This window comes from Phalacrocorax aristotelis, chromosome 4 (assembly GCF_949628215.1).
Source record: "Phalacrocorax aristotelis chromosome 4, bGulAri2.1, whole genome shotgun sequence".
NCBI lineage: Eukaryota > Metazoa > Chordata > Aves > Suliformes > Phalacrocoracidae > Phalacrocorax > Phalacrocorax aristotelis.
In genome coordinates, this window is record NC_134279.1 from 2256938 (window position 1) to 2281467 (window position 24530).

The following is a 24530-nucleotide window of genomic DNA, read 5'->3' on the forward strand; positions in this document are numbered from 1 at the left end:
TAGCCTTTAACAGCAGTTTGGCCTGTCAGCAGCAGGGGGCAAACAAATGCAGGGCCATTACAGTCAGCAGAACTTGTTATTTCACCATTTTGCCCTATAGATCTATCTACCATACCAGAACCCGCTCCGAAATTGCCATGCATAGCTCCATATCCCATGGATCTGGGACATAAAGAGACTACGGAAAGTCTCCTTCCTTCTGTTCCCCTCTGTTCCGCTTAAATTTGTTGTTTTTCTACCTCTTCCTTTAACAATCAGCTTTGTAAATTAACAAAATACTCTCCAGTCACCATTAACAGCATGTTCCCAGCAGAAACATGCCTAAGATGTAAAGGTTTACATCAAAACCTATGGAAGAACATTTCACTCGCAGAAAATGAGCACAGCGCCAGCATGTTGGAACCACAGCATCAAGCCTGTGGCAGGTTCAAGAACACAATGCTCATATTTTGGCTTCCCCATAGACTATCGCACACACACAAAAAAAAACCAAACCCCAAAAAAAACCAAAAAAACCCCAACCAACCAACCTAGCTACACTACTGCTTCCAGAACACAAAAAAGCATTTATTGACAAGACAATTATTCTCCTCAACCAATTTCACATGGGAAATTGTCAGTTGTACCTTGCAGATGCTACTGGTACACTAATCAAGGCATGAGCTCCCCTAAACCTGTCCCAGACACAAGTGCAGGCCTTACCCAAGACAGCATTTGCTAAACTTTTAAGAAAAACTGATCCGTCATTCCTCCTTTACAGCCTGAACTGGAACTGGCCGCTCCCAGCAAGAACCTCGGTGTGGGGTTAAAGGTGTTTTCCCACCAGAAGGTATGGAATTAAGCGAAACATTTTGAAAGTCTACCTTCAAACTGAAGACATTACCTCTTACCCACCTGTCCTGTATCAGTGCTATGTTTGACCTATAACAGCAGGTAACAGTTAATATATTTATCATAGATTAAGTGAATGTATTTACCACAGATATAACTAACTATAAAATCCAAAGGAGTCCCGATTTCACTTTCACTGAATTCAGGACGGGAAACAGTATCTCCGACCACATGGGATTTACGTAACCGCTTTCCGCTCAGTTACAAAATAAATATTTCAGAAAGCCTAAAAGTACTTAGTTCTTAAACATATGAGCACAAGGAGTTAATCAGAACAAGAATTAGAGAAAATGCCATAACCACACACACCTCATTCTGCAGCTCAACACAGGAAAAGGATGGACCAGAACAAGACAGTAAAAAGAAGGCAGAGAGCGCTGCACGCATCCCATCCTCACCCGCCCTCGGGAGATGCCTCCATCCCACCCCAACCCCGCATCGGTCCCACACAGCCCATTTCACTCCCTTCGCTCGACCCGTCCCTTACAGCCTCTCAAGGCCAGGATTTACAGCACGGAAAAAGAGCATCGCAATAGAGGAAAACCCCTTAACACACAGGCCGGGTGAGGAAAGGGCCCTGTGCTGCTTTTAGAGGTGGCACCTTCTGAAAAGCATCCTCAGGAAAAAAGAACCAAACCCCAAATACCACCCCACCCCCAGTTTTCTTAAAAATAAACCCCACAACATTCTTAATAAATTTTTTATTGGAATCAGTAGTGCTACTCGCAGCTCTCAGAAACAAAGCACGGTAAGTATCACTGAAGCTTCCTGCTTTTCTTAACTCCAGCACGAATGCCAGATAGTTCCCCATCATATCTGTGCAATTCCCTCCGAACTTCACGGACCTGGCCTTTGCGGCGAATCTTGGCTCGCCGAAACTTCTCCCGATGCTTGACCCTGGGGTTGCGATCAATCTTCTTCCTTCTGGGCGTGAGGCCTTTGTTCTTGATCATCTGGTAGGTCACACCTCTCTTTTTATTTGGATCCTCTCCTTCCAATTCCGCTTCTTCTTCAAGCGTGTCTTGGTCCTCAGTCCTCTTCCTCTTGAGTTTCAGCTTCTCCTCCATCATCTTGTAGTATTTTAGGGCAGCCTCTTCATCCATGTCCGACCCATCTGATGGTTCATCAGCAGTAGCCTGGCTATTAGCAAGCGCAGGAACGTGTTTTGGTTTGTTTTTCTTAACATCCAGTGGGAGAAACACCGCAAACTTCTTCTCCTTCCGTAATTTAGTTTCCTTCTTATCATAGTAGTTTTTCAAAAGCATACGAACTTCTGAGGACAGCTTCTGATCTATAACAGCAAGGTCATTGATTATATTTCTATAAGTAACCAGTCGCTCGATAATGGGGTGACTATGAACCGGTATCCTCTTGGACTTCAAAACCAAGTAGAAGCTGATATTGGCACAGTAACTCAGGTAGAGATGATACTTGGTCTGCAGATAGCGACTGCCTTTCCCCTGTGGGATAGTGCCGTTTTTGACCATTTCCAGCAGCGGGTGCAGTTCATCCTTGAGCTCCATTAGCTTGACTTCAAAGTCCTCAATCAGTTGCAGGAGCTCAGGAGACTCCTGCTTCAGCAGCTTCAGCTGCTCCTTCTTGGAAAGGGCCTGCAAATCCTTGTCAATCTTCTGCCCCTTCCTGTCATCTGTTTTCTGCTGCTCAGCCAGATAGCCCTGGATCACATCCAGCCCGTAATCATCTTCCCCTAAGTCCTGCACCAACCGCCTCTGGATGACTTTAGCCTCCTGCTCCTCTTCCTCCTCCTCAGCATCAACTTCTTGCTGGCTGCGTTTGCCCTTGGCCTGGGCATCGCTCCCGTAGTCTGTGTCGTAGTAGAGCTGCTTACGTTGGCCCCACGAGAGTTCGTGGGGGAGCCTAGTGTCCTGACGGTGCTCCTCCAAGTCGCTTTCCATGGACAGGTCCCCATCATCATCTTTAGCCTCACCTTCCTCCTCCCCTTCTCCATCATCTTCCTCCTCCTCCCCTCCTCCATCCTCTTCTGCACTAGGGTCCACATAAAGATCCAGCTCCTGTACCTCCTCCTCCTCCTCGGGCAGCTGCAGCCCCAGCACTTCTTCCTCCTCCTCCTCCTCGCTGTCCTCCTCGGGCAGCTGCAGCCCCAGCACTTCCTCCTCTTCCTCCTCCTCGCTGTCCCCGGCCTCCTCCCCGCTCTCCAGGGCAGCCATCACCGCTCGGAACCGCGCCTCGTGGAAATCCTCCACCTCATCCGCCAGCCCCTCGGGGCCCGCCGGAGCGCCATCCTCCTCATCCTCCTCCTCCTCGGCGGGGCGGGCCGGCGGCCGCAGGACGGTGCCGCGCCGGGTCCTCATGGCTCCGCTCCGGCTCTTCCGCCGCGCTGCTTCCGCTTCCGCTTCCTCGCCGCCTTCCGGTCCCGCCCTCCCGGCCCCGGGCTGGGACGGTGGGGGCGGGCGGGGAGGCCGCACCCCACCGCGCCCCCAGCTGGCTCTGCTTGCACGGCGTCCCGCAGGGGTGCCTGGGCGGAGCCGCGGTTCGAGTTTGATCCTTTTCTGTTAAACAGCTGATTTATGGGTTAAATCACTCCAGCTCAGGCGCATACCGGCGTTAGCGCTTCTGCTACTACACTTCTAATAGCGTAACACAGACCCGTAGGGAGCTGCGTGGCGGGGCAGCCGCTGAGCAATGATTTTTTCTCAATCGTGGCAAGTATCAGCAATAAATAATCCCATATAAAAAAAAAAAAAAAGAGTGCCTTTTTTCCTCCTCGGGGGTTTTCCTTCACCTAAAAGCACCGACGCATACAAATGCGGTCTGTATAGTAATCTCACAACAACGAAAGAAAAAAAAAAAAGGCAAGATAAAAAGCCCACCTGACATCTGTCCCCTTGTACCGAAACTTCTCTTTGCTCAGTTCCCTACAGCCAGACCAAAGTTTCAGAGAGAAAAAGAAGTGTTTGCAAGCCTCCCTGGACGCGCCTGAGGTACACATATTAACGCTCCCGAGTCCTTCCCCCCACCAAATTGCACCTTTACTGGGGTGCGGGCACCTCCTGGCAGCAGCCAGGCCCTTACATCTGCCTTAGTAACCTATTCCTAGATCAGCCGCCAGGCTGTAAGGCCAAGGCAGGCTGCAAAGCCGGGCTGCTCTGCTTCCCCGACCTCTGCGCTCCTTGGATCCAAGTTTAGTCCCAGCTCAGAAACCCAGAGCCTGACAAATTAAGCAGGCACATGTCCTGGCAAGAAGAGTTCTGGGTAGAACCAGCGCAGGTGGTTTTTTTCTCACCGCAGAACAGGTGCGGTTTTATTTATAAATACTCCTGTCCACCTTCTTGTGGAAAGACATGGCAAGCAACTATTCAAGTTAACTGAAACAGAGGGGCAGCGCACAGCTTTACTCACTTTTTGGTGTTTCATTTGCATTCTGGTAGATCTGATGGCAGACCAATCCCACTTACGAGCCTTTTTTCTGACACGCTCAGCTTCTCTACCTAGTCACCTCTGGGTTCAAAATTTTCCATGTTTGCTCTTGCACCAAAGATTAGTTTTGCTTCAGACTAAGACACCTCTTCCAATTTGTCCACGCCACTTCCCAGGTATTGCCTCTCCTGGATACAGGCCTGTGTGAGAGAGCAACATGAATAACATGGTTTTTCTAAGTGAGACGTAGCATTCATTTAATTTGTTAGCCACACCTTGGTGGAAATCCTCACTTTATACTAGGTAGCCACTAAAATACAGCCATCCCTGCTGATCAGGCTTGCTAATCTTTCTGCATAATCCTACCTTTTTTTGTGTGAAGTCTATCCAGAGAAGTCTGCATTCGGTCTCTGCATGGTTAAAATTCCAGATAACTTTTGCTAGTGTGACTTACAGAAACCCGGGCCTTCCGCATGTCCTTGACAGTTTCCATCCAACTGCCCTCACCATGTAGCACTCTCATTTTTTTAAAGTCTGCACTTTCAAAATTCAGAGCCTTAAAAAAAAGAAGATACCAACTCCCACTTGGACTCTCAGTGATGTAAACGTCATTGACATGTTGGTCTCTCAATCCAAGGTTAGTTTCCAAGAGCAGAAAAGAAAGAGCATCTACGGACATTTGAATCTCCTTCAGGACTTGCTGAAAATGTCATCTACTTCTGGTGAAGCTGGAGATTACCTCTGATGTGCATTAATTTGTCCAGTTATCAGGAACTTCTCAAGCCAAACCACACTGGCTTGCTATAAGCATCAGTGGAATCACCCCGATCAAAATCAGTCACCGCTGCAGGTCTATTTTAATCCACCATTTTCTCTGCTTCTGAGTAAGAAATGAGAAAAGAAAGCTGTAGGATGGACTGCTAGCGGATGGTGTGTTATCTGGAGATAACCCATGCCCTGGTACAGCTGTTCTCTCCACTCCTCACCCAGCATAGCAAGGACACACAAGGAAACAACTATTTTCCCTCACTCCATCCAGGCACCTGCCCAGCTCCTTACTCAGCATGTCCAGGGCCAACTGGAGGTGCAGGACATGTGTGAGGAGACCGAGACTACAAGGCTGGTTCCCATTTCTTTTCAAATTCTCAATTATTCCTCCACTAGCCTCTGCCTTGCAGTGAGGTTGGGAGTCTAGCTCCCCACTCAGGCCAGAATTTAAGCCTGGGGTGATGGTTTGCCAGCCCCTCACTAGACTGCCACAGTTTTTGAACGCCTGCTTCCCCAGATAAATTTCTGATCATTCACAACATGTCACACAGTAAAAAGGGGATAGCGCATAAAAGTAATAGCTCATAAAACAAACCTTCCTCTAAAGAGCTTGCAACCTAGATAGAAATCCTCAGTGACATACAGGTGGCAGATTGGGACTAAAAATAGCTCTCATGCCACCATATACAGACCAAAGGGACTGTATGCAGATGTGTAGATTTAGCAACTGAAATTCAGATACGCGGAGCACCGGCAGTCAGGGAAAACCACCGAAATCAACACAACCGCACACAAAAATCATTCTGCTCAGTCTCTGCCTTTGGGTTTGAAAATACTCACGGGTGCCTGAACTCAGATTTTACCAGTGCCACATTTTTATCAGTGCAGTTTGGCAAAACAGAGCAGAAAAGGCCTCTTTTGCATGCGCTTTGTCCTGCTGCCTGCGTGCCCCCTTCCTGCGGATTTCTTGAAAAAGAAATAAATTAAAATCTCCTATTTTGTTACAGAAAACCCCTACCACCCCACGGTTAGCCAGGTTTATTTTTAACCTTCTGCAAAAGATGGGGCAGAGGGAACATCTTGCCTCTGCTTCACAGGAGAGCTCCGCATAAAACTCTGTTGGCAATACTTTCTGGGGAGGGGGAGAGGAAAGAAAAACTTTGCTCTCCTGAAGATGAAGCCCTAGTGAGAAAACAGCATTTGTCAAGAAGAATTATGGCATAACCTGATGCCCTCCTAGGAGCTGGGCTCACACCCATCATCCCCCACCACATCCCAGGGGGAAACCTGGCGTATCAGCACTGCTGATGCAACACAAAAGCTCATTGCATCATGCAACTGCTGCGTGAGAAGTTTGCACTAGAAAAAAAGCTCAGGACACGGATTCGAGGGCCTTTGAACAGCTCTAGGGTTAGGAACGCAGCCAGCAAGGTCCGAAGGAAGGGGAGACAGCCTGTAAGGTGGCAGGGTGCTCTTTTAGGAACTGGGGTGCCTGGCAGTGCTGCCTAATGGCTTTAGCCTCTTGGGGGCCTGGCAAGAACAACGCACCCCAGGGAGCCAAACGTGGCAGAGGCTGTGCGAAAAGCCTGTGTCTGGTCACAGGGCTGCTGCTCTGCTCCCTAAGGAAGAGCTGGAGAACACAGGGAGATTTACCACATGCTGCTAATGCTCATTAAGAGGAACATGCATGGCAGGTAGCAGAAATTCAGGGTACATTGATGCAAGAACCCTGGCTAAGAATGGGCCCACCATCATCGCCTTATGCTCTGCCTCCCCTCTCATCCCCTGATGTTGGTGTTTGGAGGCCCTTGCTGAAAAGCACTATTAATACTGGGCTTCTCTTAAAAAGTTGCCTTTTCTGCGCAAGACGCATACATGTGCTACAGAGACAGCTCTGGTCATTGCAGGTTACATTGCAATGTTTGTGTGTCAGAGTTGCACAAGTGATCCCAGATGTGGGACAAAAAAATCCCCAGGTCCTCTCCAGAACTCCCCTCCTTCCGGAAAAGTCTGCTTGCCCAGTACCTCCGAGTTTGCCTGAGACCTGACTCAAAGCCCATCATATACCACAAATCCCATGGCATCTCTTTTCCATTCATAAGGAAAGGAACTCCTCCATGCAGTGGGCAAAGCTGGAGGAATAGTTCAGCTTTGCTGCAGACCTGCTATTGCTTTATACTTCTCTTTCCCCTCCCCTCTCTCATCTTGTCTGCTTTGACTGAAAGCTCTTCAGGGACAGGTCAAGCCCTTCATATATATGTTTACGGATAATCAGGTGCAAACAGCGTTCTGATCTTGTAGCCTGAAGTGTTTTTAAGATGAATCAAGTGACCTTTAAGTCTGATTTCTCAAAACCAGGAGCCAGAGCTGTGACCCCTTGGCTGTCTAGAGACTTCCTTGCCTTACACTCCTCAACTCCCAGTGGGAGAGTGCCACTGGCCCTGAGGGTAAGATGTCCCCCCCAAGGACCAGGGTGGTTTTGCGCTCCCTTGCACTCAGCAGCTTCATTGCTTGTTGGCGATGAACAGAACAAAAATGTACCGTAATAGGGCAAACCCCTGCCCCCCTTCATCTTTGAAAGCCAGAGGTCTGTGCATTAAGCCTGCCTGGTTTCAGTCCCCAGCCACATTTTCCACAGTGTCGCTGTGAGCCGGCTGGGCTGCTTATTTTAGGAAACAAAAAGCTGTACCATTTGCACACGCCCTTATAGGCAGACACGGGCTCTCCACTCGTGTTCTTCAAAAGAAGGGAAGGCAAGATGAAGAGCTCTTTGTTGCTGTGCGTGGCCTTGGCCGTCTCCTTGGGGTTCATCCTTGTGGCAGGTAGGTGAGAAATGAAGCGCATGGAAAGCCGTGCTTGAGATATCAGTGACGGGTTTTGTGGTATCAGCCATTAATAATTTTAACAGTCAAAAATCGAACTTCAAAGGCTGCTCAAGAAGTTCTGCTTCAGTGGTGCTCATGCACCTCGGTGTCTTTTCTGCACCAGAGCTATGTGTTTTTAATTGCTGTCCTTGAGACTAAAAAAGTGTGATGACTAGCTGCAATTTTAAAACTTTGATTAGCTGTTTTTGATCGGGTTTTTGAAGCAACAAACCGCAAACACGCATGCTTGCTTTTCTGCAGTGCTAGGAAGCTTGAAAGACTCTTACCTGCCTGATTTAAAGGCTTCTGAAATCTTCCTGGTAATCCTGCTGTATGGCTACAGCCAACTTTATTCCTGATTAAACTGTAGTTTATCTTGTAACTCCACTGAATCTCTTGGAGGATCTCGATTTAGACTGAGATCACACTGCCATCCCAGCATACTCCTCAGTGTGGTTCACAGGTAACAGGCACTGGCTCTACAAAAGCCACCCTCATTCACATGGTGGATCTGGTCCGCAGGGTTCAATCCATGCTGAAGGATAACTATCCCTGCATTTCCTCCAGCTTTTGGGAAAAGGCATCTTATTGCTTAACAAGGCAGGTCCTTGGAAGGTACTGCTTCCTATGACAAGCAACCATTAGCTGAAAAGGCAGAAGACATGGAGGAATACTGTGTCAGTTCAACCCAGAGCCCGGTCTGTTCTTCCCCATTCATACGCTTGCCTTAAGGTAAATATATATACGCATAAGCAGCTTAGAGGGGCATTCCAAACTGAGTTACATGCAGCTGCAGGAGTGCTGTTTGTACTACTAATGTTGAAATTAATATATCTTTGGTCTAACCGAGCCTCTTTCTATTTTAATAAAGTAGCCACTTGCACCTGCAGCAGAAGTCAAACAGTTATTTTTGGAATGCGTTTGCTTCTTCACTATGCTGCAGATGGGTTTTGTTGGGCTTCACAGTGTATTACAGGACAACCCAATATTGGAAGATGAGAAATTTTGTGCAAACAATCCCTGCGTGAGTGTTGAGGAGAGAGGGCACGCTGTGCTGCAGTAAATCATGCACCACAAAACCCAACCTGCGGACATTTAGGGGGGGCATTAGGAAATTTTGTATTTAACTACCTTTTCCCCAAGGGGACTTTACTGGGTGACACATGGAAGTATTGCTGACAAAACTACCTTTTTTGCAACTTTAGTTTTACTGTAAAAAATTATATGGAGTACCTCTAAGTTTTATGGTTAGTGAAGCCAAGAGTATTACACAAAGAATTAAATCAGGACCATATTTTTAGAGTCCAGTCACAAAACCCTCCGTATGTATAAAAAAGTGTATTAATATAATTTTATAAGATGAATTCAAGAGTGCTGCCAAAGGTTTTGGGACAACTCCCAAAGCCAATAGGATCTGACCTGAATATTAATAGGCTTTGGATTAAGGGCTTAAAAAGAATTGCACACAGCATTACCTAGAATACAGTGACAGAGGAAGCTCTGTGTGAAAGACAAGAAGCCAGAGACTTTCTATAAGGAAAAAAAAAGAAAAAAGGCCAGGACTAAAGGAAGCAGAGACTAAGGAGGCTTTTCTAGTAAGCTTCTGCTTCAGAGGAAAAGGTTCATGTTGAATGGTGACTTGGCAGAGAGGAAGCATGCAGAGCAAGAGGGGTATAAAGAAGGGGTATAAAGAGACAAGCACCATTAAACTCCAAATAACATCGCCACGTCAGATGTGCTTACCTGTTTCTACCTCAGTGGGGCACACTGCGATGGAAATATGGCTGGACCTACGCTCTGCACATTTTGCAGTGGCCGGCTGTGCTGGATGCTGTACAGAGAAATGCTACAAGCCAGCCCTTGCTGTAAAGGGCTACACAATCTGTAGTGGGACAAGTTGCAGAGAGATGAAGAAAAATGTGAGAGGACTAGAAAGGGCAACGTCTCCTACCTGCCTGTAGCAGCTTGCTCCACTCCTCAAAGCAAGGGAGCAAATTAGTTTCCTTCCTGATCAAGCAGCTCTGCAGTGAACCTTTTCCAGAAGGTGTTCTGCTGTCAGTTGTCACAGAGACAGCATTTGTAACCAGCAGGTGAATTATGGAGTCACTCTGAAGCATTATTTCACACAGCTTTTGTGCCTTTTTCACAATTATGAGGCCTGTGAGGATCTCAGTCGATCCCAGTAGAATGGAAGCAGATGAGACCAGCATAAGAGAGCTCTAAGAAGCCTTAGGCAGAAAACCTTGAGCACTATCCCTTTCACCCAATAGCAACAGGGTCTGTTGTTCATAAAACATAAAACAGCTTTGGACATGGAAATTAAAAAAACCAGACATGAGCTTATGCACTATGTCTGCTTCCTTACTGATCCATGCTTTGATAACTCAAAGTCGTCCAGCTGTTAGGACCAAAGCTTTTAAGTCAAAGTGACTCTGAAATCCTCCTCAGATGCGATGGACACGTTTTCAGCCTGTTTCTTCTTTCTCTCCGTGGTTAAACTAAGGGACAAGCAGAGTAGGCAAGTCCCCAGAACTGTGAAGTCCATCTGAGCCAAATATAAACTGTCCTCATCTTAGGCACAAAAATCACTGTGTTTGGTACTTCTAAGCAGGCTGAAGGTGCTGATGCTGCAAAGTGATGGCTGTGAACTTGATTTTAGCAGCATGTAGAAACAGAGATGTAAAAACAACCACTTGAGAGAAAGGTGTGTCTGTGTGAGCTTTTATAAAAAGCAAGGCTGGCTTATTATGGGTGAAGAGACCAGAGGCTCTGTGTTGGAGAAAGTCAACTAGCAAAGAACAAGCTATTTCAAATCCAACTGCTTGCACAGTGAATAGGCAATGCACGCCACCAGGAACATTCAAAGGGTCTCTGGCTGACGGGTGGGATCTTTTACCCTGTTTTGACTGAGTTTCATATTGAGTAACATGCTAAAAGTACAGAAGACATAGCCAAGCTGGTTCTTCTCTATTTGAGTAAGCTCCTTAGCTGCCAAACTCAACTTCAGTATCAAGAGAGGACCAGAAAAATCAGCTCAATCCCTGCAAACCATGACCATCCTAAATGCCACTTATCTTTCACTGCCACGTCACCAGGCTGGCCTTCTTGCTGGGTCCTGTAGTGCATTTTGGCACCTGTTCCCTCAGGGACCTGAAGGACAACACTCCATTCAAGAAAAACTAACACATTTGCCACATTGGCAAGGTCAGAGACATTTAGAGGCCACACCCAAACTAGGGTTTGGACTGCTAGAATAGTAGTGGTGCACGATAGAGGAATTGGGTAACCTGTTCAGTTAGGGTAAAAGCAGCACTGCAGCTGCCAGGTATAGCTCGAGGCTTCCAAGGGGACTTGCTTCCCATTTCACCAGAAACCCCTGCATGTTTGCCCTTCCCTCTAGCAACACAGCATCCATGTTCATTGTTTTCCCCTTCCCGGTGCCATCACCTCCACATACAGAAGCATACCGTAGGCTGAGCAGGTAAGACAGCTGAACTCACCTTCACCAAGGGGCTCATTGGTACCTGTGGAAACCTGGACTTTTATCAGTCGAGATCCCATAATGGTGCATGTCTGGCATTCTCATCACTTGGCTGTCTGCTACAGCAGGTTTCAAGGTTTTTCTTATTGACCCTGGGATTGCATATCCTATGCTCGCAGGTTTTCCACAGGACTCTGAGGATGAGCACGTGCTGGTCAATAACAAGTGTCAGTGTGTAACAGCGACCTCAAAGTTGGTCCCCTCCAAAGACAATCCCGGTGAAGAAATCCTGGAGAGAAACATACACATCATGTAAGTGGCAGACAAGTATTACATGGAGTTAGTGAACAGGAGACAAAGTGTTGTGGGAGTTTCCTTTTCTTTGCATGGTTTCCCATGTCCTGGCATTGATCGTGTGAACTGTTTTCTACCACAGGTTGCTTTCTATGGTATCCTGGAATAATTCATTTTGATTCTAGCTTAAATTAAGCTACCTGGTGTTTGTCCCTTCAGATACAAAAAGCCTCTCCATATTTTAAGCAGTGCAGTACTAACGCTACAAAACAGGCTGGGGAAGTAGAGTGTAACATTTCTACAGTTGATCTAATCTGAAACCCAGCTGGGCCCATGACCCTGGACTCATGTACCCATCCGTTAGCAAACCTGCTATTTTTCCTCTTGGGGAGGGCTGTTGCCTTTGAGGGCACAGAAGGGCCAAGACCTGCTGGTCCCAGGCTTTGCTATGGAAAAGGGTCAGAAAGGAAATAAGATGAAGAACATCATGAGAGTTGAGTATTGTTCACAGTAGTCCCCTGTTTAATAAGTAGTTTCAGCAAGAGCAATTCTCTTCCCTCCTTTGCAGGGTCCCCCTGATGGCTCGAGAAAACATCTCCGACCCCATGTCCCCACTCAGAACCACTTTTGTCTACCGCATGACTGAACTGTAAGTAGTTTTATTTACTAGGTTTGTTTCCTAAGACTTAACCTCCCCTGCAGCATTGCCCACATTGCTCAGATATGTGCTTGAAGGGCAGTAGAGAAGGTGAGGCGGGGTGGCAGAGGGAAGTTTTCCCCACAGAGCCTGGCTTTCATGTTCTGTTGCAAGCCAGGAAGTTGTCGTCTTCATGATTTATTCACATAATCTCACATTTACCGGGAATATTTCATTCTGAGCCCTGTTTATCTCAAATGTATTTAATATCAGCATATTATGCATGGCCTGTTGAACCCTCCTTTTTAGGGGCCGGTCTTGCCAATAGCAGTTTGACAGCACTAAAAGCATCTGGCTGGGAGTTCCTATGTAACACCCGGAAAGGCCACAGTACCTCCATGGCTGCATCTGCAGACAAACAAGGAGGATTTGGGTTTCACCAGGGGCACCTTTTCATCAGAACTGTTAACACTTTTTCTATTCCCCATCTTTTCCAGCTGCAAAAAATGCGATCCTGTAGAAGTTGAGCTGGGTGGTGAGGTATACCAGGCCCAGCAGAGCACCTCCTGCAATGAACCTGAAACCTGCTATACCTACAACAGGAACAAGTGCTACACCACAACCTTCCCGTTCCTCTACCACGGGGAAGTGAAACACGTTCCAGCAGTTCTGACGCCGGCATCCTGCTACGCCGATTAGCTCAATCCACTGCTGTACCGATGCCTTGCTGCACTCAGTGTTCCTATTGAAAATACATGTATAGCACCGTAGTACCTGGATGACAGTGTCCAAAATATCAGCTCCCGGAGTAATGCCAACTTGCCTTTTCATATTGTTTTTAACATCCAATGAGTGCCATCTCCCAAGAGCAGCTAATGGTTGCTATAGAGTCTGTTCTCATATACCCAGCACTTATCTGCAATGCCATTATTATATATCTTGGACATATCCCTGTATAAACCAGGTCCTCAGATGTAAATCAGTAATTCCTTTGACCTCAAGGCAACTGCACCCGTTTACAACACTGAGGAACCTGTCTTTTTTAGAGTCTTCCATCTGACTTTATCTGAGCAAGTCTGCCACGGACATCAGCAGGAATGTCCACGTACTTCCTTCTCTCCCTGAACCATCTTAAGCAAACCTCTGCACAACCTTTATAAAAAGCCCTTTGATTACACTAGCAGAATTTTTGCCATTATTAGAAGTCTGTCATACAATCAGATCTGACAGAAAAGATGACAGATGAGACCAAGAATTCAGATTTCAAAGTTATTTCAAAGCAATTGGGCATTCTAGACCATTCTAGCACTTTGACCATTGCAAGCTTCCAGTTTTCTCCTATGTTTAGAGATGAAATGGTGCCGCTACCCTGAAGTGTTTGGCAAAGTTGCCAGGACCTCAGCTGTGCCAGAAACAGTAAATTCTTCTAGAACATATTAGGTATTTCACTTTCCAACTTATTTCCTGATATTGATACCTATTTCCAGCTCTGCTCCCAGTTCAATTTATAAAAAAACACCCAAGCTGGCTTTAATTTCTTTTCTTCCTCATGTTGCATTTAGAGCTGCAAGAAATTCTATGAAGCTGACTCAATTGCAAGAGCAGGACCCTAGTTAGGGACTGATTCCTTCTTTCACACCAGCAGTCTCTTTCTTACAAGAAACCCTCACCAAATAAGGGCGCTGGTTCTTTATTGCACCTTACACTGCATTACACTCAGTATTGCCCATGGAGACACCACGTGTATAAGTGCATCAGGTGTCCAGCATTACATTTGGGATGGCTGGTATGTTTGTCACTGTTGTCACAAGTTTATTGTAAAGCCTTCAGCTGTTCTGACAAGTCCTTATCTGGCTTCACACATAATTGGAATAATAAAACAGCAAAAACCTTATTCCCATAATTGTAGCTTTGTTAGTGAAACATTAAATAAACTTTTTTTCTGCAGCAGTCTGTGTGTTATATTCCAGTTCAATAAGAATGCATTAGGAAAAGCCAAATCTATGATCATAGTCTCTCTTCCTTCACAGTTAAGAAGCTCTCCCTAAATAACTGCTTATACTTAAAGGCAAAGCCTCCTGAAATACTGGGATAGAAATACTATGACGCACTTGCAGAAACTACAACAGATTGAGGCTGAACTGGTTTATGATTTCAGGATCAGGTCCACATCACGGAGCTGCTTCAAGGCCTGCTTCAAGTCAGTGCAGGATTGGAGTTTAGAAACCCAAGCATCACTGAAATCACTCTTAAAATTGCAATCTGCAGGCCAGAACCTTACTTCACCACTGAAAAAAGTACCTTTAAGACAGTTATGTTGGGGGCTAGTCATTCATATGCAAGGTCTCTGTCTTGAAGAAAAAACAGTCCTGTGGGGGCTGAATTTTGAAGAGCAAAAGAATAGAGAGGACTGAGATATAAATTATTCTAATATTGTGTCAGAGTTATGGAAAACAAACTTGGAAAAATAACTTTTTTCCCCTTCATGCAAAAAGAGAGCCAATTCAAAGAAATGCGAAATTCCAAGGGAGGCAGATTCACATTAACTCACAACAGGACTGGGAATCATCCTGCAGCACCTCTTGGGAGTCCAGCAATGCCAGCACAACAGACTGCTTGTGAGAGGCATTCAGGAATAGGGAAACCAAAGTGCAGAACCTTGTCCAAGCAGCTGTGAACAGCCACTGGGAATCAAGACAAAAGTGTTCAGCAAACTCCCCATATGCTTTTCAGCTTTATAATAAAGTAGGATTCATTCCCCCCCGTCTTTTCCAACAGGGAGAAGCCTAAACTGGCAGGCAGCCCTGCCCACCCCTTTGAGTTTTAAATGGTAACTCAAAGCAACACAGCAAGTTAAATCAGGCTCTGAATCCTTACCCAAAAGACCAGGACAGTATAACAGGAGTAAGTGAGGTCTGCTTATCCCTGAAAGCATACTGGGGAGGACCTGGGACCTTGTAGCCAGGGGAAGAGGTGCTGACAGACAAGAGAAATTTCCTTTGCTGGGGGTTGTCTTAGATGTGCCAACAGAACCGTGTCCTGCTTTGAAAGATCTTCTCTCTCAGACTGCGTGGCCACAACTTCAAAGCAGGATTTTTTGGTGAGCCCTGACGTCAGGGACAACACCGCCTCCCTTGGTGCGAACTCCTCTGTTCCGTTCTCTAAGTGACTATGGCAGGACAAGGCTTCCCACTTGAGCTTGTGATACTTTCCTACCAGCTCCACCTTTTTCTTCACAGGTCAGGTTGATTCTTTAGCTGCATGTAATGTTTCTTGAGTAGTTTGTATTAGTGCATTTAAGCTAAATTCATTTTGTCTCACACTTATAGGAATACATTTGTATAGTATCTCCTCACAGACTACCTATAAAGCTATAAAACTTTTTCCCGGTCTGTCCTCCTTGTCCTAAATCAGTCAACATTGCATAAGCAACAGAACAGTAAAGAGGGATTCCTCACTAGTTCTTTTAGGAGTCCTTTTTAAAGCACAGTAATTTATCCTCATAATCCTGTTTCAATTTTGACCAAAAAGTTTAATTCGCAGCACAAACTGCAGCACATACCAAAGCTGAGCAAAACAAATACTTGAGCTCAAAATGATTGTTTTACAGTAGGCAATTCTGCAAAGAAAGCAGCTTATGACCATAACCAGCCAGGCAGAGCCGCAGTTTAACTCACAAATAGGACATAGGGCCACGGGACCATCCAGTTCCTGCGCTGTAGAGGCTTCAGCTGTCTTTATTCACTGTTTTTGGTGTACTAATAGATAACAAGCTATGATTGTCAGTGGCCTCACTATATTAAGCCTGCTTTTGTCAGTGCAAGTTTTGTCCATGGTGCGCTTTTTCTGCATAAGAGTACTGCTTTGTAGGCTCTCAGGGGGAAGGCTTCGTGTTTTCAGTAGGTATATAGATTGCAGCCAGTTACGCCGTAGAAAATTCAGAGGTCACTTAGTTATATTTTCCAAAGCAGTAAGCACAATGCAGATGCTTAAAAAACCCAAAGTTTTCTGTGGACCAGGATCTTTGACTAAGCCAGCACACTACAGCACAAGACATCATGAGTGCGTTCTCGCCAAGCCTAAGCACAGCTAAGCTAGCTAAGTGGTTTGTGCCTGGAATTTGGTAGTCCAAATCCCATCTTCCTGCTCTCTGGCCACTTCAGAAGTAACTCAAAACCACCTTTAAGTTTATTCTAATGTAAGGATATTGTTTTAGGAGCAGCTCAGCTACTAGTTTCTGTTCAAGAGAATTTAGCCATCTGTATTAATTCATAGTCATGAAAGAACCTTCTCTTTTTTCGTCCTACCTCTTTAGACGCTTTCTTGCAAGCTTTGGATGCCTTCTCTGGAGCTCTACTCATTTTCTCTAGGCAGCATTTTCAGAAGGAACTGAAACACAACGTTAAACATCAGCATGATTAACAGCTTCAAATGACACTTAGCAACTGAAGAAAAAAAAGTAAAAATACAGAAAGGGTCAAAAATCCCATGCACATATTACTCAGTTGCAGCTGTGGCTTATGATATGAGATCAAACTCTGTCAAGACCCTTCTCAGGCATTCAGAGGTTGCAATCTGCTTTGCACCCACGGTTAACATATAGCACTGTCTTCTGCCCATGCTGATGGCACATAAACACGTCAGCCAGGCAAGCTGCAAAGCTATACGAGTCCCAGGCGTACATCAAAACACCCCTCAATTGCTCCCAGGATGGCCCTTCGTACCGGTCCTTCGCGCTAAGCCTGAACAGGGGGATCCCAGCACCAATTTCAAGACCCCCCTGCTGAACAGAGCCCCAGCTGCCTTCTGAAGCCCCACGTGCAGTTACACCAGTTCCTCCCCTCCAAAAGCTCCAACACATGGAAGAGAAGAACTGCAGGTCCCTCATCTAGGTGGTTTTACAACCAGGACCTTGGGGCAACCCAGCAATAGCCACAAGCACATCGACATGAGGACACAGACAACCCCCTCAGCAGATTCTTATGACTCACCTGAGGCTTTCTGTTGCCCTTCCTTTTCAGGATTCCCTTGAAGGCCCATGTGCTGTGGAGCTGTGAGACTTTCATCTGCTGAATTAATTTAAAGTGGATTGAAGTAAAACATTCAAAATTAATTTTTATTTACAGGGTCCACACCATGCAGTGTGTACCTGCCCAGCTGTCATGAAAACTTAGCCAATGAATAAGTTTACTGTTAACAGTAAACTGTTAATAAGTTTACTGTTAACTAGTTCAGATTTGATTCCCCCCCCCCCCTTCGAAAGAAAGAAGTTGCTTTGTGAACTTGAAGGGTTTTTTAACAAATTATAACCTATGGTCCTGTAATCTGATGTCCTGTGTTACACAAAGTCACTTCTCTGAGCACCTTTGGTAAGGAAGGCAGGATGAGTTACTCATTTTTCCAAGTCAGTGCACCTGTTGTATATTCCCAGGAGGAGCAGGACAAAATGAGATGGATTCCCATACAACCATAAACTTTCCATTTATTTTTAAGGAGTGTTAACAAAACTGTAGCCTTTGCTTTCTTCCAAGCTCAGCTGTTCCCAGGCATCCTCTTTGCAAAGCTTATTCCTGTGTTTTACAGACAGCATTTTTTCATAACACAACACGAGTGACACCTGTCATTCAGCTCACCAGCCCTTTGCATGTGGCATGATTTTAGTCACATGCAACTACTCAGTTTTACCTTTGGAAGGACTGCCCTCTAGAGCATGAACAATGTCTTCCCTTCTGTCTAAGTGTGAAGATGGAGCACATTTTCTCTTTTTTACATCACAAGGAAACTAAACCTACACCTAAATAAATGCAGCAGTGGAAAAATTACCTGCCTGCTCTTGGAATTCCTTCTAATAACACCTTGTACCACAGCTGAAACCAGCACCTTTGTGAAGATGGGCATTGCAGTAAAACAAAAGGAAGATACAATCACCCTAAAACATTCTGAAATGACAATTGCTTGCTTTCAGCATATGAATGCTTTTTGGACACATAAGATACCAAGAGCATCCAAGGAACTAGATTTTAAATCTTGAAGCCAACTAGACCTTCAGTCGCATTTACATGCCTTCTAAAGCTGTTGTCCACATATAGGTGCCATCAAGACACAGTCTAATCCAAGCGAAGGAGCCTGTGTGCGCCTGGTTATCTCAGCTGGGCTAACATGGTATGTTCCACATTTATTTGTGGCTGTCAGCCACAACACAGTGCCCAGAGACATTCCCGTCACAGCAAAATCTCTATCTCATGGCTATGCCACAGAAGAACGGTATCAGGTTTTTTTACATTCAGAATACCTTTTCAGAGTGGTGTTTTGCATTCCTGAGGCTATTGATTGTTGCCTCTGGAGCTTCTAATGGTTTGTTTGCTTTCTGTTTTCTCCATGATGCAGGATCAAGATACCACACCCCGTATCTGACCTCCTCCCATTTTGTTTGGGGAGGGACCTACAAAAACACCGTTGCAGCATTCTTTCACCACGTTGGCATTTGTCCCTCGTGCCATAGGCAGTACGGACTCTGTCCCAGAACCTGAATACCACCTTCTTGGAAAGCCGTGTACATGGCGTTTTGCCTCGAGACTCCTTGCCGCTGCAGGTATTAATGCAATACAGCCTGAAAGAGCCTTTGATTAGCTGCAGTGACAGCCGTCACCACACAGCCAGTATTAGACAACAGCCTAAAGCCAGATCCTGTGTTTGCACATAACCTTTGGATCACAGATGCTGTAGCTGACCACTAGACATGACATGATTTTTTTTTTTCAACGACTAGCTTGAGCAATTTGAACCAGTTGTGAAGACCGCCTTCGCAAATGGAAGGAGTGCACCCGCTATATCGAACAGTACAGTCCCAAGGTTTGGATGCAAGGCTTGAAATAACCTGCCACCTTCAAAATAGAAAACCCTGAAATATTGAAGCTTGGAGCTGTATGTGCCCATCACTATGCCTTCTTGTCATTACTAAAAGTGCTTAGGGAAGAATAAAGTGACACCACTTATTTTGCCTTAGCTAATTCAGCCCGTAGAACTAACCACCAGTGAGGCTGTCCCCTTATGGTTTTGGATCACATGGAACTAATCCTGACTTGTCTCTGAACAGGTGGTGGGATTACAATTAATTTATCAGTATCATTGAGGATGGCAAAGGAACCTATCTTTCAATGAAAACTACTCCCATCACAGGTGGATGTGAACTTTAATGAAGTGATTAAATTCCTTCCTCCACTAATCCCATCACAGCAAAGGGGGCATTCAGAGCCATTTGTGTTGCTGTCTTCATCTTGTCCTGTACTCACCATACTTGAGTCTTGGACGGTGTTACTTTGCCTTGTGTGTCCTCCATACGATCCAGCACCTCCTGAAGGGGTTGGTCCCCTGTTCACAGGCACTGTAGCCAGTCTTGCTCTTCAAAAGCATTTCAGGATCCAGGACACCAGCAACCTCTCTCAAGAGCTGCAAGCCAAGCAAAAAGACAGCCTGTGTTCAAAAATAACCTCACTGGAAGAAGTCTGCTCGGGGACTGTGTGAAGGACTGCCCAACACGCAAGTCTCCTCGGGTCTACTGGCAGTTAAAGCAGTTCATGGTCCAGAAGCTTCAATTTACAGAACTTTTTCCAAAAGCCCTAAAGCATTAATTGCAAATTTCCCAAAGGACCACTCCCTTTGCATGGGGTCTGTTATGTTAATTATGAATCCCACACTTAACGGGAAGTTTGAAATATATGGACCAGGAAACAAGCACAGTCAAATTCAACAGGTGCAAGTAAACAGTCAGAGCCATTTACAGAGCACAGCACTGATAAGTAATGTCTTGCTCCTAACAGAACCAAGATGTTTAATCCCTTTTTCTTCTCACAGCATGACCACTGAAAAATTCTGGAAAAGATGCCTAAGCAATAAATCTAAAGACGGGTTGAGTATTAGAGGTAAGTAACAAGAACTCCTTTCATGCTTTTACAGCCAGAAAAGGTAAGTATGCGATGCATCTTCAAAGGAATGCACACTCAAGGTTAAAAAAGCATTGCTTTGCTCCTCAGATTCTCCAGATCCTTGTAATTGTTAAGATACCTGTAAGCGCATCGAAACCTGGGATCATCACAGACCTCCAAACCCTGATTGACAACTGAAAGCTAGAAACAAGACAGTTATGGACAAAAAGATCTTGCTTTAATTAAGCACACATAGGGCCTGAATACACTGGGTGCAAATCTTGAAGTTGTTGAACCTCAGACCCATCTCAAAAACTGAAAACTAGGTCTAATGGTAAATATGAGCTATTTTCTCCTCCTGAATCTGAATTACCACATGTGCTCTTACTACCCCTCATCCTAAGAAATGCTAACTTGCATTACATTTTTAGGTTAGATGGAATTAGACATTGCATTAATTTCCTACTGAAGTATTACCACTCTTGTCAGCAGCAAGACCAGAAGGTAGATTTGTTATCAACAATACAGACTCAGCAAATAGAGAGTGCAATCCAGAAAGACACACTAAAGTGGATTCCATTAGGCACAAGGCTCCTGGGGATTCTCTTGTCCATCAAGCTGATAGCAGCGTTTAGGAAGAATATACAGCACAGGTTTAAGACAGCTGTCACTCCTGGTCACTAATAGCTTTTTTTTTTTAAATTAAATCACAACTACATCTCAGGTGTTTGTCTGCATGGCTAGCTTGCCGCTCACAGTTTAGAGCCTGGCTTTTACCATATACAATGCTTCTCACACCAAGGAAACACTTTAAAAGGCACAGCTCTTAATTCAACTGGGAGGGGAGGGGTGGGGTGGGGCGGATGTTTACAACAGCTCCCCTGTGCTGTCACTACCCTGCTGATGTTTTTGGAGCTGATTTCTCAGCCTTTTCAACAAAGCCTGTCCATATTCAATGGCCTCCCTGTAAAGAAGGCTGTTAGTTAGCACTGGTCCCGTGTAAAACAGCTTTTATATCTGCTGAGCATTTCTGATCTCCAGAGAGCATGTATGGAAAAAAGTTTTGGGGCAAGCTTTGCTAACCTGGGGCTGCAACAGAACAAAAAGCTAAGAGGGTCTCTGTTTTACTCTTTCAGCAATTCATGAATCTAAATTAACAGCACGGATCCAAGAGTGCCCAGAACTGCTCAAGGCATTACCAGGCACAGCACTCAGGATGGAGGCTCAGCAAGCTTTTCCAGCCCTCACTGCAATGCTGAATGTACTTTCCTTACATTTGTATCACACAGCAAGGGCCTGGGAGGTGTGGGAAACCACTGAAAACAGAAAAGACTTGCAATTGGTTCACTACGGTTTAGAAACCAGTAACTTCAGCACCATTTACACTGCCATTGGCTAGTTTTTGTCAACATTTTTGTAAACCAAAGACTTAGAACTCAGCTGTGAAGTATAGTATGAGAAGGAAGAGTTAGAGTTGTTTTCTACTTTTACTCTGTAATCCTTCTAAGGCATTATAAGGTATTCGGTCAAAGAAAATACTTTTGGCATTTTAAAGCAACCTTTAAGAAACTAATTTGTCACTGCAAACAGGTCTTTGCCATTTGGTTACTATTGAGGACACACTGGTTTTGACCTTTAAAATTTGAACAACAAAAACCTTACTCCCTTCAGGTGAGTCAATAGTGATACATTTGTGCTGTAAGCGAAGGAACACCCCTGCACTCAAAGCTGAGACTGAAAATCCTCTAGTGCCACATCGATTGCTTCACATCAGCAGAATCAACTGGGATTGTTCTTCTCCCACTAGAGCTGCAAATGACAGAGCTATTACTCTAACATTACCTAATTTCGTTGAACAAGACACAATTAGTTACTCTGTCTCAGTGTGCAAGTAATTTATGAGTCTGTCACATAATCCCAAAATAAATATTTGTGTTGGGATTTGGCACATACTGCTTTTTTTCTTAAAGGAAAAGAACTCTGACCCTCTTCTCAATCACAAAAATGCAAGAATTAAGTCCAGGAAGATAAATTCCCTGCAACAACTGAAGGCCAGGGGTTTGTACAGAATCTAAGTGAGATGTGATCCAGAAATATACTCTATTAATTTAACTATAACCTGCCAAACATTCTGAAAATTCTACTCAACCTCTCGATGGGATAGAAAAAGATGGGGGCTGACTGCAACAAGGTAAGCCCTATTCTGCTTTTCCAACTGTTGCAGTCCAGTATGAAGTGCTTTCCCCAGATCCATTGTCCAAGAGCTCGCAGGCTCCGCTTCTTGCGGAAGGAGCCATCCAGCTTACGGGCTTGGCTGAAGCCGGTGTGCCAGACAAGCAGTCACTATAGGTAACCACTGACCTAGGTAAGACTGAGGAGTCTGGGTGTGGGCAAAACAAACCCAGTAGCCGCTCATCTCCAAATTCCCAGCCTATAATCACATTAGATTTTACTCCATCCACGAACACTGCAACGCCAAACACTGCTTACTTCATTAAAGGAGTTACTAAGAAACAAGTATCTAATGCCCTAATAGTGACCTAGGTAACATCTCCCCACCCTTGTTTTAGTTTCTAATGCAATGTGATTTCTTGATTTACCATAAGAACACAAAGCACTACATGAAATTCAAGTGTTTTAGATTTTTTTAGAACCTACCTAACCCATTCATCAACTAAGCACAAAAACCTGAACTGTTCAAGTATTATAATAAAAAACATTTTCACAGTAGGCTGTTGGAGAACTTTTTCTATACTTTCAAACAGTTAAAAAACAATGAAAACCCAAGCTTGTTCTCTATAAGCCCAACAACAACTACACTCATGTTCAAGACCATTATATAAGAAAAAGTGTTTCTTAAAAACAGCATTTTACCTTTATTAAATATAAAACACAAAATACTTGAACTCATAACACTAAAACCGCCCCCAGAACCTTAATAATTACATTTACAGCTCAGAAAATAACCTAGAAGAAAACAAACAGTATTTTTCACATTGTAATACTACTATAGGATTCTTAAAAAAATTTTTTATCTGTTACATTAATTAAGCAACCCTACTCACATTAAATGTAGGATTTACTCCATACCCTTGTCCAAAAAAACCACAGAAAACAAAACTTCCCCTTCTCTTACCACAAAAAATATTAGGTTCACTAAGAACCACCCACACCCACCCCCAACCCCAACAAACAAGCAGAAGCAGCTGTTTCCCCGCCAATTTAAGCATTCCTGTCTTGATTAGCTCCTGGAAATCAGACCAATGAGTGTGCAGGAGAGAAAGGGCTTGCATTATAAATGCTCACACTTTGCTATTTGCTACAGAAGCATTTTGTTTTTCTTTAATGTTGTCAAGAAAATAGTAGAGGAAGTTTGTTTTTTAAAGTTTTTATAGGTCCCTTTAATTAATACTGAGTGAAAAAGCAAGGTAAGTGAATGGGTTGGGTTTTAGGTATTTTGTATTACTATTAAACAGCTGACAAAAAGAGGTTTTACAACAATCTAGCTTTTGTGTTTACTTAATAAAAATTTTTATAAGAGAAGTATAGGCTTATTTTTTATTGAAGGCACTATTTACTTTTTTATTTTCAGGTAGTTTTTTAAGCATAAATATTTCTTTACTTGAGAAGTAGCTGAGATACAAAATAATATTTCAAGTAAGCTGCGTCGTAGTTTCAGTAATTTTATGTATTCATAATTAAGAAAACCTAGCTTTTTTAACCCTGTATGGGACCTATTTTTTTTCCTTAGAAAAAAGCTAAGTGCTATTAGTATTAGTATAGAGATACTATGCAAAAATGACTAGTCTATCTTGTGGTTGTGTTTAGATGATCTGAGTAAAAAGGTTTCTGGCGTGGCTGATCTTAGTAAGTTGATTCCTCCCAACTTTACTGAGAGTGTTTTATTGTAGTGTAACTTTACTCAATAATTTCTGCATTACTGTGGTTTAGTCCTATGTTTATTGAGTTTTTCTTATTGCTATCTATAAGAACTATGTAGTCTTATTCTGCTTTTACAAAAACTTAATCCATGGTGAGATATGAGCTCAGAGGTGCTGAGGTAAAGATTTGCCACTGAAAGTGCAGGGTGAACTGTGTTATTTCTTCTGGTCATCTCACATTATGCTGAATTCAATAGCGCAAAACTGCTTGAAAGCAGAAGGCAAACATGTTACGGTGCTAACGACAAAACTAACTAACAAATGTGAAAATAAATATGTAAAACATTACAGCAACTTTTCAGGTAGCAGAAAGCTTGCTTTTATTGTAGT

General features: G+C 44.3%; 2 protein-coding genes across 2 annotated transcripts; one reads left to right on the forward strand and one right to left on the reverse strand.

The window, feature by feature from the left end:
* Positions 1 to 1577: 1577 nt before the first annotated feature.
* Positions 1578 to 3276, reverse strand: UTP3 (UTP3 small subunit processome component). Its single transcript, XM_075089977.1, has one exon. The coding sequence runs from the start codon at positions 3222 to 3224 to the stop codon at positions 1647 to 1649; it is 1578 nt and encodes a 525-aa protein (XP_074946078.1). The 5' UTR covers positions 3225 to 3276; the 3' UTR covers positions 1578 to 1646.
* A 4396-nt stretch (positions 3277 to 7672) lies between these two features.
* JCHAIN (joining chain of multimeric IgA and IgM) lies at positions 7673 to 14458 on the forward strand. The gene is made up of 4 exons (XM_075090001.1): positions 7673 to 7880; positions 11583 to 11715; positions 12266 to 12346; positions 12832 to 14458. Exons 1-4 carry the CDS (start codon positions 7817 to 7819, stop codon positions 13031 to 13033), a joined length of 480 nt encoding a protein of 159 aa, XP_074946102.1. The 5' UTR covers positions 7673 to 7816; the 3' UTR covers positions 13034 to 14458.
* The last annotated feature ends 10072 nt before the right edge of the window (positions 14459 to 24530 follow it).

Coding starts and splice junctions, on each gene's coding strand:
- UTP3 (XM_075089977.1), bottom strand. CDS start 3,224: ATGAGGACCCGGCGCGGCACCGTCCTGCGGCCGCCGGCCCGCCCCGCC.
- JCHAIN (XM_075090001.1), top strand. CDS start 7,817: ATGAAGAGCTCTTTGTTGCTGTGCGTGGCCTTGGCCGTCTCCTTGGGG. Junction 7,881..11,582: donor GGGGTTCATCCTTGTGGCAG/GTAGGTGAGAAA, acceptor CTATGCTCGCAG/GTTTTCCACAGGACTCTGAG. Junction 12,347..12,831: donor GTCTACCGCATGACTGAACT/GTAAGTAGTTTT, acceptor CATCTTTTCCAG/CTGCAAAAAATGCGATCCTG.